The 14,052-nt window shown below is 42.6% G+C and overlaps 1 protein-coding gene across 1 annotated transcript in view; it reads left to right on the top strand.

Moving 5' to 3' along the window:
- The first annotated feature begins 2,043 nt into the window (after window positions 1-2,043).
- The window catches only part of LOC311101923 (mediator of RNA polymerase II transcription subunit 13-like), a 28,524-nt gene continuing 16,515 nt past the window's right edge, over window positions 2,044-14,052 (top strand). Inside the window, exons 1-6 of the mRNA XM_084143168.1 lie at window positions 2,044-2,730; window positions 4,055-4,289; window positions 5,177-5,345; window positions 12,537-12,682; window positions 12,891-13,088; window positions 13,239-13,424. Coding sequence (XP_083999294.1) covers window positions 2,665-2,730; window positions 4,055-4,289; window positions 5,177-5,345; window positions 12,537-12,682; window positions 12,891-13,088; window positions 13,239-13,424 — 1,000 coding nt within the window. The 5' untranslated portion in view covers window positions 2,044-2,664. The remainder of the gene's footprint in view (window positions 2,731-4,054; window positions 4,290-5,176; window positions 5,346-12,536; window positions 12,683-12,890; window positions 13,089-13,238; window positions 13,425-14,052) is intronic.

The following is a 14,052-nucleotide window of genomic DNA, read 5'->3' as shown; positions in this document are numbered from 1 at the left end:
GTAAAGCTCAACAAAGTAACTTTTTGAACATGATGTATTGAAAAAGGCTAATATCGGTCCCCTGACTTGAATGGGATTTGTGCCACAAATGCTAAAACGTTAGCATGTGGAAACAGTCTCAGGGAAACTAAACCAAACTATGGTTTGCTGTCATACCTTGTCCATAGACTGCTTACAGGGTAAGGAAACTAATGTCATTTTATAATTTGGATGAAGTATCCCTTTATAATACTCACCAGAAATCTGGATCAAAAGAACAGGGAACAGCTTGGTCAAGCTGCACTGTGTGCAGGACTGGTCTTCGCACCAATGTTCATGTTTACATACATTGGATGCAAGAGTTTCAAACGTGACAAGCATAAAATAATCAACAAGGGTGCTTTCTGTCACTCTATACCTGAAATCGTATGGGGAGTATTTGAGAAATGTATTCTGATAGCTGTAACAGAAATCTCCAAAATAATGATGATGGATGTGAATTAATAAATCTATTTGTAGACACTAGAGTGCCCTGGAAATTAAACAGTATACCCTCAAATCATCAGCTGGAGTTGAAAGTATGCCAAACTTATGTCAGAGCTCCCCAAGCAGTTATGTGTATATTTGAGATATGATTCCCCCTCCTTAACCTCTATTTACCCTTTGCTCTACCTTATGTCATATTCCCCTCTGAAAAATAACAGGGGAAAACTAATGTCATTTTTTAATTTGGGTGAAGTATCCCTTTATAATACTCACCAGAAATCTGGATCAAAAGAACAGGGAACAGCTTGGTCAAGCTGCACTGTGTGCAGGACTGGTCTTCGCACCAATGTTCATGTTTACATACATTGGATGCAAGAGTTTCAAACGTGACAAGCATAAAATAATCAACAAGGGTGCTTTCTGTCACTCTATACCTGAAATCGTATGGGGAGTATTTGAGAAATGTATTCTGATAGCTGTAACAGAAATCTCCAAAATAATGATGATGGATGTGAATTAATAAATCTATTTGTAGACACTAGAGTGCCCTGGAAATTAAACAGTATACCCTCAAATCATCAGCTGGAGTTGAAAGTATGCCAAACTTATGTCAGAGCTCCCCAAGCAGTTATGTGTATATTTGAGATATGATTCCCCCTCCTTAACCTCTATTTACCCTTTGCTCTACCTTATGTCATATTCCCCTCTGAAAAATAACAGGGGAAAACTAATGTCATTTTTTAATTTGGGTGAAGTATCCCTTTATAATACTCACCAGAAATCTGGATCAAAAGAACAGGGAACAGCTTGGTCAAGCTGCACTGTGTGCAGGACTGGTCTTCGCACCAATGTTCATGTTTACATACATTGGATGCAAGAGTTTCAAACGTGACAAGCATAAAATAATCAACAAGGGTGCTTTCTGTCACTCTATACCTGAAATCGTATGGGGAGTATTAGAGAAATGTATTCTGATAGCTGTAACAGAAATCTCCAAAATAATGATGATGGATGTGAATTAATAAATCTATTTGTAGACACTAGAGTGCCCTGGAAATTAAACAGTATACCCTCAAATCATCAGCTGGAGTTGAAAGTATGCCAAACTTATGTCAGAGCTCCCCAAGCAGTTATGTGTATATTTGAGATATGATTCACCCTCCTTAACCTCTATTTACCCTTTGCTCTACCTTATGTCATATTCCCCTCTGAAAAATAACAGGGGAAAACTTGCACAAATGCAAACATTTAGTACATATAGTAAAACTGTCCCATTGTGCCCTGTGACGTGCATTTTTGAGGAGGATTACCTGCGATGTTCAGGTACAGCCTCAGGACTGACTGGGACCAGGATGAGAGGTTCCGTTCTTACTATTTCCATTAGATTATGGCTGACTAGAGCCTTAAAGCATGATGATCATTATAGGATGAGATTGGCTTGATACAAATATCTCCTTGGTTTGATCAGTAAACTCAGCTACGAGCCATCAGTTATAGTGTGACGCCACCCACCCATTACCACAAATTGGCCAATGGGAGTTGGGAGGCAGAGTTGTTCTCCTGGCCGCCATTAAAGAATTCAATCCATGAATTCAAATGGAAACCTGCAGGACCCGAGAATCAGTAAACGCAAATGCAGTTTACCCTTACATCATGATGTCAGTATTTTAGTGAAAGTTGTAATAGTTTTATCGGATTCCGGTGACTTTGGGGAATAGATGGGTGGTGTTAGCTAACTGTTTTATTTAGTCTGACTTGGCTATGTTAGCTAGCTACGTTAGTTAAACTCGGGGAGGGGAGAGTGTCTTTGCTCTGAACTTGTTTAAGATTAGATCACTTTATGGTGAGGTTGTTTTATGGTTCGTGTATATATTTTATTTAACGTATTGTGAAGTAAAGTAAGAACGGACTTCAAGTGGGGGTTGATGAATTTGTTAGCGTAGAAATCTAACTAGCTAGTTGTGTTAGCTGGCTAGCTAACCGTAGCTGGCTATCAAGACAGCGAGACTGTTTAGCTAGCTAGAAGCTAGCGAAGTGGCTAGCCATCAACCGGTTGTATAAATAACTAGCCAGTTAGCATCTTAGTTTTCTGGGGTGGTTGACTAAATACTCAATATCCAGATCAAATAGCTTAAAACTTTGCTGAATATTGCTCTTCTCGGTGAATGAGACGATGGATTGTTCAACCACGCTGTGAGGATGAGTTCATGTTTTGTACCAAACGGGGCCAGTTTGGAGGACTGCCACTCCAACCTATTTTGCCTGGTAAGTGATTAAACTCTATTAGCATGCTAACGGTAGCTAGCTCAAACTGAGGCCAGAAAGCCATTTTGGCTAGGCTGTCAGCAAGCTAAACCTCTTGACTACAGCTGACTAGAGGCGTCAAGGCCTGATCTAGATTGCTGGCTAATGCAATTTTGCAAGTGAGTTAACGTTAGCTAGCTTATTTAGCTAGCTAACATTAATACTTGGTTGATACGATGTTAGTTTATAGCAAGTGAAGTACACCAGATTCAACCACAAACTTACTTAGCTAGCTATCATTTCACTTGCTTGCTAACTAATATGGCTAATGTTGGCTAACTGGCTTGCTAGGTTCAGGTTGTTTTATGAGGTTGTCTGTTATTGTGAGATGTTTATGATTCTTCTTTACCTCAGCACCATTGGCTATATATTTGATTTCAATTTCATCTATCCAACTACTTAGCAACTAGTCGTAGTGTACATTAGCGTTTTATTTACAACTTGATGTTTGGTTAGCCATAACTTTTTAGGCCAACAATATCATGAGTCAGCCTATGACTAGGTCTACAGTAGTTTTCTTCAGTGAGCATTCCTATTGCCAATGCTGTCAACTACAACTCACGCAAGCTAGTGAATTGCACACTTCCTCATTGTAGTATTATGTGGTACTCCCTTATGGATAGAACTTTCAGCAGTGTACACAGATAAGTGTACCCTATCTCAACTATAGGCTACTATAGATATTGGACTGAGGGTCTACTGGCCAATAGTTTTAGTGATTCTGAAACTGTATATTTTATTGAAACTAGGATATAAGAAATGTCTTGTCATATTTTGAATTGGTACTATATTCTTGTTCTGGAAAATGTGTTGTATAGCATTTGAAAGTATTCTATATTGAATATTCTAGGTAATATCCATTGGCACTAAATACTTTGATAGAAAGGGGTTTCCCACCCTTCGAACCCTAAAGTCTAATGAGTTGGAAGGTTAGGTTGCGTTGCTTAGAACAGCTGCATCCGTTACATTTTGTATTTGGAGGTGCTTCACACTGATTGGACAGAGCAGTTGTTAAAGTTGTCCCGGGAGTTAGGCTACTACTGCTTTGCATTCAGCCGGCTTGCATCCTGTCTCTGGGACGCACTTTTGGAGATCTGAAAGAATTTGGTTGGTATAAGCAATATGGTGAAACTTCCACCTAGCCTATCAGAGGGCAAGGTGGAGCTATTACCATATTAGTTGCACCTGTCAAATCCTCTCAGATCTCTACAAGTGCATAAGGTGTAGTGTCCATTTGGGATTGGGCCTTTGTCTCAGCTCTCTCTTTTCTCACCCCGTCCCCCAGGCTGACCTGACTGGGATAAAATGGCGACGTTTTGTGTGGCAGGGGCCCACCTCCTCACCCATCCTGTTCCCTGTGACAGAGGAGGACCCCATCCTGTGCAGCTTCAGCCGGTGCCTGGCGGCCGACGTGCTAAGCGTGTGGCGGAGGCACCACACCCCGGGCCGCCGCGAGCTCTGGCTCTTCTGGTGGGGGGATGACCCCAGCTTCGCCGAACTCATCCACCACGAGCTGTCAAGTAAGGGCTAGCCTCTGCCACGTGAAGGGATGCTTGTGGCTCACATGGCATTGGAGTTAGGATAAACTCTCAGTTGACTGTTGGGAGAGAGGCTGCCAGTGTCATGCGAGACACTGCTCAGTTGAGGACCCACAGTAGTCCACAGCCTGACGCACTTCAATGACTACCTGCATCTTTCATTACCAAAAGCTGCAAGTAGTCGGGCCTACAGTTTTGAGTTCTGCTTGTTGTTGGGAGGGGGTTTGCGCACCACGATACCAGTCAGCTGAACGCATAAATCATAAAATCTCCCATCTGCTTTTTCATTGGGGTCGCAGCTCTTGTTACAGTAGTTAGCTGCCTACAGGGTAAACATAAGGGGCTGCCTGGTGGCTAGATCTTATAGGCCTTGCCACTGATAAAACAAAACAAAGCTAACATGTTTTTGTTTAGTATCTATCCAACACTAGTCAGGTGAAATTCCCTGTTGTATCCCCACCACCCGTCAAACTGTTGCAACAACAGTTCATCATGAAAGCTTAAAGGGAAACTCCATTCAAAAATGATATTTTGGATATGATGCATGTGGGTGGTGACCCTTTGCTTCTTGAATGTCCAATATCATGAAAGCTAGACAGCTTGAATGCTGTTTTTGAGTGGAGTTTCCCTTTAACATATTATTTACATGGTTGCATAATGTGTTGTTTCATTGTAAACATTGGCAGATGGTAAAAAATTCCTGTCCGATCTTTTCTGAAATGTTCAAACCCATGACAAAAGGCAACACTACCAATCCTTGAGTTTATGTTTACAGTTTAAAGTTGTGATGTAAATGGCATATTATTATTATTGATGTTGGTGGAGCATTCAGCAGGTATCTGACTGTCTTTTCTCTCTCCCTGGCTCAGGTGAGGAGGATGGCGAGTGGGAGAGCGGCTTGTCCTACGAGTGCCGCACACTCCTGTTCAAAGCTGTCCACAACTTGCTGGAGCGTTGCCTCATGAACCGCAGCTTTGTCCGTATTGGCAAGTGGTTCGTCAAGCCCTACGAGAAGGATGAGAAGCCCATCAAGAAGAGGTAAGAGTCCCCATAATAACCCTATTCTGTAACCAGTGCATGGATATCTTCATCAGTATTGCGGAGTGCTCTGGTGACTGTTTCTAGTAAATTTCTACAGCAGGTCAACCAGGCATCCTGATCCAGTGTACTTCCTTATTGGTTTTAGAAATGTATTGCACTGGATTAAAACGTCTGCCAAGAATAGTAAATTGGTTGGCCACAAATGTAGGCCTACAGTAAATTGAGTGAATGCCAATGAAAGTTGTTAATGATGTGCATTAGTGTCTAGTGTGAAATTCAGCCATTTCTGACATGCTAACCACACCGTTCGCGTTACGTGCGCGAGCGTTGCAAAATAAATGTACACATACAGTGAGGGAAAAAAGTATTTGATCACCTGCTGATTTTGTACGTTTGCCCACTGACAAAGAAATGATCAGTCTATAATTTTAATGGTAGGTTTATTTGAACAGTGAGAGACAGAATAACAACAACAAAATCCAGAAAGACTCATGTCAAAAATGTTCAACATTGATTTGCATTTTAATGAGGAAAATATGTATTTGACCCACTCTCAATCAGAAAGATTTCTGGCTCCCAGGTGTCTTTTATACAGGTAACGAGCTGAGATTAGGAGCACACTCTTAAAGGGAGTGCTCCTAATCTCAGCTTGTTACCTGTATAAAAGACACCTGTCCACAGAAGCAATCAATCAATCAGATTCCAAACTCTCCACCATGGCCAAGATCAAAGAGCTCTCCAAGGATGTCAGGGACAAGATTGTAGACCTACACAAGGCAGGAATGGGCTACAAGACCATCGCCAAGCAGCTTGGTGAGAAGGTGACAACAGTTGGTGCGATTATTCGCTAATGGAAGAAACACAAAATAACTGTCAATCTCCCTCGGCCTGGGGCTCCATGCAAGATCTCACCTCGTGGAGTTGCAATGATCATAAGAACGGTGAGGAATCAGCCCAGAACTACACAGGAGGATCTTGTCAATGATCTCAAGGCAGCTGGGACCATAGTCACCAAGAAAACAATTGTTAACACACTACGCCGTGAAGGACTGAAATCCTGCAGCGCCCGCAAGGTCCCCCTGCTCAAGAAAGCACATATACATGCCCGTCTGAAGTTTGCCAATGAACATCTGAATGATTCAGAGGAGAACCGGGTGAAAGTGTTGTGGTCAGATGAGACCAAAATCGAGCTCTTTGGCATCAACTTAACTCGCCGTGTTTGGAGGAGGAGGAATGCTGCCTATGACCCCAAGAACACCATCCCCACCGTCAAACATGGAGGTGGAAACATTATGCTTTGGGGGTGTTTTTCTGCTAAGGGGACAGGACAACTTCACTGCGTCAAAGGGACGATGGACGGGGCCATGTACCGTCAAATCTTGGGTGAGAACCTCCTTCCCTCAGCCAGGGCATTGAAAATGGGTTGTGGATGGGTATTCCAGCATGACAATGACCCAAAACACACGGCCAAGGCAACAAAGGAGTGGCTCAAGAAGAAGCACATTAAGGTCCTGGAGTGGCCTAGCCAGTCTCCAGACCTTAATCCCATAGAAAATCTGTGGAGGTAGCTGAAGGTTCGAGTTGCCAAACGTCAGCCTTAACCTTAATGACTTGGAGAAGATCTGCAAAGAGGAGTGGGACAAAATCCCTGTATCGCTGTGCCACTAGAGATCCTGGTTCGAGTCCAGGCTCTGTCGCAGCCGGCCGCGACCAAGAGACCCATGGGCGGCGCACAATTGGTCCAGCGTCGTCCAAAGTAGGGTAGGGTTTGGCCGGCAGGGATGTGGGTTCGTTTCCCAAGGGGGGCCAGTATGAAAAAAAAAATATATGTATGCATTCACTAACTGTAAGTCGCTCTGGATAAGAGCGTCTACTAAATGACTAAAATGTCAATGTTTTGCAGAGGGGTCAAATACTTATTTCCCTCATTAAAATGCAAATCAATTCATAACATTTTTGACATGTGTTTTTCTGGATTTTGTTGTTGTAATTCTGTCTTTCACTGTTCAAATAAACCTACCATTAAAATTATAGACTGATCATGTCTTTGTCAGGGGATCAAATACTTTTTTCCCTCACTGTACAAAAAATTATAATTTCATCCAAACTGCTCGCGCACGTCAATGAGCGTCTGCATAGCCAGGCGCTAAAATAGAACTTGGTTCTATTTTTGAAGCTTGACGCGCTGCAAGTCCCGCCTCTCCCATCTCCTCATTCGTTTTTAGGATCATATACCCACCTGGGTGATTGAAAGATGAACTGAGGTCCACACTCCAGTCCAGTTGGTGGTGGTAATGCACCTTAAAGTTGGTTGCCAACCGCCATATAAAGTCCAAAGAAGAAGACTGAAGGAGGAGAGATTACCAGAAACTAACTAGGTTTACCCTTTTATCTGTGGATTAATTGTCAGAGTAGAGGACCTTGTTCATTTCAGGTAAAATTACAACCCAATGTTTATATCCCAGGACAAATTAGCTAGCAACAGCAAGCTAGCTAACTAAATTGCAATGAATGTTTCGTGCGTTTCGACCTGTCCCCAAATTAATATAATTAGTTCAGAGTTCGTTTTGATATTGCAACCTGCGCATCCTGATCGCGTCTGGTGTGGATGGTCAAAATCAACATGCGTGCGATGGCGCACGCGGACCCGTGCCCGGTCTAGTCAGCATGTGAATGTGATAGTTTTCGTCTTACTTGATGTTCGGGCATATGCTTTGTAACACATAGGCCATAGAAATGTGCACACTTTGTCATTGACTCCCTATCTGACGCTATTGTCCCTTATGATTTATTCTTGAAATAAACCCTGAGGTTCATTGGATAGATGGATTCATTGAAATCCCCCTAGGACACTTGGCTCTTCAAAGGCAGCATATGTTTAGTATTTATTCACATGTTCACTTCAGTATCCTTTTCTGTTAATAGCCCTGCTGGATTACTTCTTGGATGTCTGGAGAGTTTCCTGTTGTCCATAGAGAGTATTTTAGTAATGGCAGGTGAATGTATGCTTGTTCACATAAGTCAGCCTGCACAGATTCTGATCTATAAATGACCTCCGATTCCAAACAACTACTACACTGCCATGAGTTATTTTGGAAATATTAGGGAATCTATGCAGCGCCTATCTCAGGCTGAACAAGCAGCAGCAGTACATGCATACTGTATTAATTCTTGCCCTGTTATGCGTCAGCATGCTTCAGTTTGCCTGGCACCTAGCTGTACTCGGCTAGGCTAACCAAACGAGTGTGCTCGCATACGCCATTAAAAGACCTTCGCTTGAAAAACGAGAAAAAATCGGCAATAGTACGGTTTGTAAATTTGAGATGCCGTAGAAGATCTTAGTTGCGCAATTTTACATCTAAGATGTTTGGTGCACTATTTCTCAATGAAAGAATGTGCATGAAAACAAGTCTCCTTGAATGACAACAAATACTTTATTGAAGAATCCCTGCTGTCGACCAATCACAGATGAAGGGGCATAGACTTCGGCTACCGACTTCGGCTTGCGGCGAGAGAAAATGTGTGCCCGAACAGCGGAAGTTCAAAACCCTTACCGAAGTCCAAAACGAACAAAACCGTCACAAAATGTCGTCATAATATATGCAAGAACTCTTCGCAGCTGTTTCGGCTGGGAAGCATGCGGGCGCCTTTAAGGGGAATGACATCACAGTTTTGGCTTCCCCCTGCACTTGAATGGGGCCTGGGGGAATCCTGAAGAGCCCTGATGGGCTAATTTGATCCCTGCCTGTTTCGCCTGCCCTGGTAATTCAAGCAGTGCTGCTGTTTTAAGCGTTTCCTTTTTGCTCAGAGCTCCCCCCCCCCCCCCCCCCCCCACCACCACCACAGGAGAGTACGTTTTCAGTCAGCAGGGCGAGAGCGTAGAATTGAGGTGATTGCAGTGCATGATCACTTGAGGGTTAAGCTGTCACGGTGTGTTTACGGGTGTGAAGTGTGTGAGAATTGGCATCTTGGTGTTCAGGATGAAGACATCTACAAGTGGATGTTGAAGAAGAGCAGTGCCTGCTTGGACTGGATGAAAATGAGAGTTGGTGAGAGATTCAGCGGTCTCACTGTCACCTGTACTCTCTGTCTGGTAAACAGGGCTGTCTTTGGAAAATGCTGAGTCTGCACTGTGGTTTTACACCAACCATGTCAACAGGAACTATTTTGGTGTGTTTAGCCTCTTTGCTGTGCAGCACTATTGAGGAAATAAAGCCTTGTTGTTTCAACATTTCAATTCTATAATAGTCTCTGTTATTTTTAAGTAGGCGATCACATTTTGGCCTATTTAAGGAAAGTAGGTGTTTTGGAGGATCACTTTGAACTGAAACTAAAATAATCTTCTGTCTGTTGTCCGTGCTGGTTGATGGCCAGGGCTCAGGCCTCCATGACCATTTTCCTCATAGTAAGCAGCCATTGTGACCTGGAAGTAGATTTTAATGACATAGAAGTCAGTATGTGAGCGGAGTAGAGCTGGAGCAGAGCGAGGAGCGGAGCGTGCCCAGTAGCGCTCACTTCACCAGCTCATGGCATGCCCGCCCCAGAATGCATTTGTAGTCTACTTGTGTGCTGCTATAGCCCCTTGCTTTAGCTACTGGCATGGAGTTTGCTACATATTTTCATAAAGAAACTGATAAAGCACACAAGTGCTAAATCAAGGTGACTTACAAAGATGAGGACCAAGAGCAAGAGAGGGAGTGCGGTGATGTAGTGTTCACAACTAAATAATAATTGTGGAATCTGAAAAGACACGTATCCCAAAAGCATGATGGTGTACTTACTATGTGCACATGCTAAAAGAAAGGAAAGAGGTGGGTAGAAAACCAAGTGTGTCATTGTAGCAAAGTATTTATAAACAAAAAATCTGATCTCTTAAACGTTAAGTTAATTTCCGTTCTATTATCTATACAAAGGCCATAATTGACTTTGGCCCAATAGGCCTGGCATATTCCCACGTTCAAGGAGCTTTCCATTTTGATTGGGTTATTTTGCCTAAAAACCATTTAGGCCTACCTATAAAGAATTAATTAAAAAATGCATCTCTGCCCAGCCTGACAAGGGTTAAGTGAGCAGTATGTCAAGAAGCAGTGCGGCTTGGCGGGGTCGTGTTTCGGAGGACGCGTGGCTTTCGACCTTCGCCTCTCCTGAGTCTGTATGGGAGTTGCAGCAATGGGCAAGACTGTAACTACCAATTGGATATCACGAAAAGGGGGTAAAAAGTACACATAAAATAATAGTTCAAAGGCACTAAAGTAATTTTTCGTTTAATTTGTATTTAATTCTAAGTAAGTCGCAGCCTATATGTGTAATTTATAGACTAATGATTTAATACAACAAAATATTTAAATGCTAAGGGCCCTATGTCCCTACCAGCCTAGTGTGTCGCACTCACAAATGCTTCACAATGTATTTCTTTGTAGCCTTCCTGTCTGGCTCCTGACCTATTTAGTGTTTATATGCTGTTTTAATATGACATGTAGCCTATTTGAAATTATGTTCGCTTCTTATATTCACAGTTTCATGTTTATTAGAGTACTTTTCATTCAAATCCATATGGTTTGGTTTCAATACTTAAAAACCAATTGGTAGGTCCAGGTAGTCACAAAAATAGATGGGTGTTGGTTAAATGTGGATTTTAAAGAACTGAGCACATTTGGAGCGGCAGTTTTTTTTTTTTTTCATCCTGTGGGCGCGTTTTAGCGGAGCGCCCTCATCTGGATTTCCAACTGCTCAGCTCTGCTCACACGCTCTGATAGAAGTGCACAACAAATATGTGAGGAATGTTGTTTCCGCTGTCTGGTCCCCTCACTCCCTTCCCTGCTCTCCTTTCCTCACACCGCTCCTCTGACATTCATGGACAATTAGCTTTCTCTGTGGTGAAGACATGAGCTTGTCGCTCTAGGAACAGACCAATAGCCTGTCATAAACTGAAGCCTGTATGTGACTAGTGTATTTCTGGGATGTTGAGACTTATCCTTTCAGCAAAGTACTGGAGCTGCTATCTATGTAACACAGACTGTAAAAGTTTTGATTGTAAAGATTAGTTTGAAATTGGTAACCCTGTCATGTGCCTTCTCGTGCCAACATTCCCATCTTTGATTCAACCTTATAGAAAGTCAAGGTTTTTGTAATGACTTGACTGGAAAACAGGGATTTTTCTGCCATTGTAATCCTTGGGTGGGCCGCATAAGCGTCCAAACAGCGTAATATATATATATAAAAATCAATTTCGGGATGGAAAAACTCTTTCAGTGTTAATTTACACGACTAAAACCAGATATAAAGTATGTAGAAAATACAATTTTTTATAATAAAATCTGTGAGAACTACAATCACCAAAATAAAATCTAGACTGTGAGAATTGAACATTCCAAAAACAATGAATTTAGCCGTCTTGATTTTATTATGTTTGCGCATAAGAACACAGCATTAGCCATGGCAAAATGCATGCAATTGCAGGAAATTAGCTTTAAAACTGTAACATTGTCTCTCTGCTCCATGGCAGAATATGTAGAAAAGTATGAAATTAGCTATAAAACTGCAAAAAAATTATCTCCACTGGCTTAAAATTTCTAAAATATCTCTAAACAACCAAGGTGGTGGTGTAAAGAAATTCAGCAGCGCCGACCGCACCCATTGCCATGGCACGCCCACCACCTACGCTCCTTTTTGATCCAGAAAAAAACCCTAAAATAGTTTGGGTTTTTAATCGGTACATTTACTGTTGTGTTAACTGTTCAGTGCACGTATAACATGAGTGAGACGATTGTAGTAATCCAGTGTATCCTGACTTGCTCCATCCGTCAAGAAATCATGCATGCAGATCTTTACTCTGCATACAGCAGCAAAGCTTTGTTTACCTTTCAGTTTCATTTCCAGCCTCAACCCTGCTAACAGCCTCATAGGACTGTAGATTGTTTTGGTATAGTATTTTTCTTTCATGTCTGATGTACCATGTCAGGTCAAGGACAACAGACCTCACTGTTCAACCCTTTTAATTCCTCACCTGTGTCATTTTGTCAGTTAATCCAAATGAGAATAAATAATTATTTTGCTTTCTGTTATTTTTCTGTATCTAATAAGACATTGAATCTTTTATGTTTCACTCTGATTGCTTCTCTGAGGAATGTCGTACGTATATTTCCAGATGGATCTGAGATTGACCAAGTTTTTCCATCCCTTCTGCAGTGAGCACCTGTCGTGTGCGTTCACCTTCTTCCTGCACGGGGACAGTAATGTGTGCACCAGCGTGGAGATTGCCCAGCACCAGCCTGTCCAGCGGCTGAGTGAAGAGCACCTGAGCCTGGCACAGCAGAATGCCAGCCCCCTGCAAGGTGGGTCTAACCAGCCATGGCCTAGTCCTATTGAGTCTACCTGGCATTGGTTAAATACTGTAATGTCCATAGATATGAATGTTATTTTTTTGTCAAAGGCAATGCCTCTGCAGTAATATTTATAATTCAAGCATAGTCCTGCCTGCTCTCTGCTGTCATAATTCATTTATCTCTAGTCACGACTCTATCCCCTCTCTCCCTTCCACAGTCATCTTGAGTCCATACGGTCTGAACGGGACGGTCACGGGCCAGTCCTTCAAGATGTCTGACCACCCCACACAGAAACTCATTGAGGAGTGGAGGCAGTTCTATCCCATCAGCCCCAGCGCCAAGGACCGCCCCGAGGACAAGATGGAGGATACAGACTGGGAGGATGACTCACTAGCAGCCGTGGAGGTCCTTGTTGGTAAGATGGGGGTAGTGGGGTTGTTGCTACAGTTGAGTGTGTATTCTGTGTGGATGTGTTATTTTAGTGGTTAGTATGTGGTATTGCAATTGTGTGTGTTTCTGAAGGAGACTGTCTTCTGACTAAATGTGTTGTGCTGATCTGTTCCAGCGGGAGTGAGGATGGTGTACCCTGCCTGTCTAGTACTGGTGCCCCAGTCAGACCTCCCTGCCCTGGCCCCCCAGGGCTCAGCCAACCCCTCAGCCATCCTGTGTGGGGGCCAGGGGGCCCACAGAGACCCTCCTATGTCCTCTGTCACCCTTACCCCTCCCACATCACCAGAGGAGGCCCAAACAGGTAGCCTTACCATTTACTAATGAGTCTATTAGGACCACAAACACTGCAAGTGTAATAGGGTATGAGTAGCTGTCTGGCTTCACTGTCCATCTTTGAATTATTAAACATTGATGCGTTCAGGTTCAATTATTTTATAAAGTCCATTTTACATCAACAGTTGTCACAAAGTGCTTATACAGATACTCAGCCTAAAACCCCAAAGAGCAAGCAATGCAGATGTAGAAGCACAGTTCTAGGAAAAACTCCCTAGATAGGCACATATACATGAAACTCATAACTTATTATACACTAAGGCTGAGTATTATATTCATTTATACAACGGGTGGGTCTAATCCTGGATGCTGATTGGTTAAATACCGCCTTCCAGCCGGTGTCTATTACCACTGGCTAAATCTATGACGTTGAAATGCCTATTTACTCTGTTCCATCTGACTGCACAATCCACTGTCTCATCAGCCCAGCCAGGCAATTTATATACTAGATCTACACTAAAAAGCGTCTAGACATTATCTGCTCTTTCTTTTAGACTAACAGTGGAGATTTGTATTAACCTTGCTGTCTGTCTCTCTGACATTTGCAACATTGTTTAAAAAATTGAAATTTGATTTCCATCTGTCCCATAGTAATG

This window comes from Coregonus lavaretus (assembly GCF_964263955.1).
Source record: "Coregonus lavaretus genome assembly, chromosome: 26".
NCBI lineage: Eukaryota > Metazoa > Chordata > Actinopteri > Salmoniformes > Salmonidae > Coregonus > Coregonus lavaretus.
This window is presented reverse-complemented; position numbering and strand designations above follow the sequence as displayed.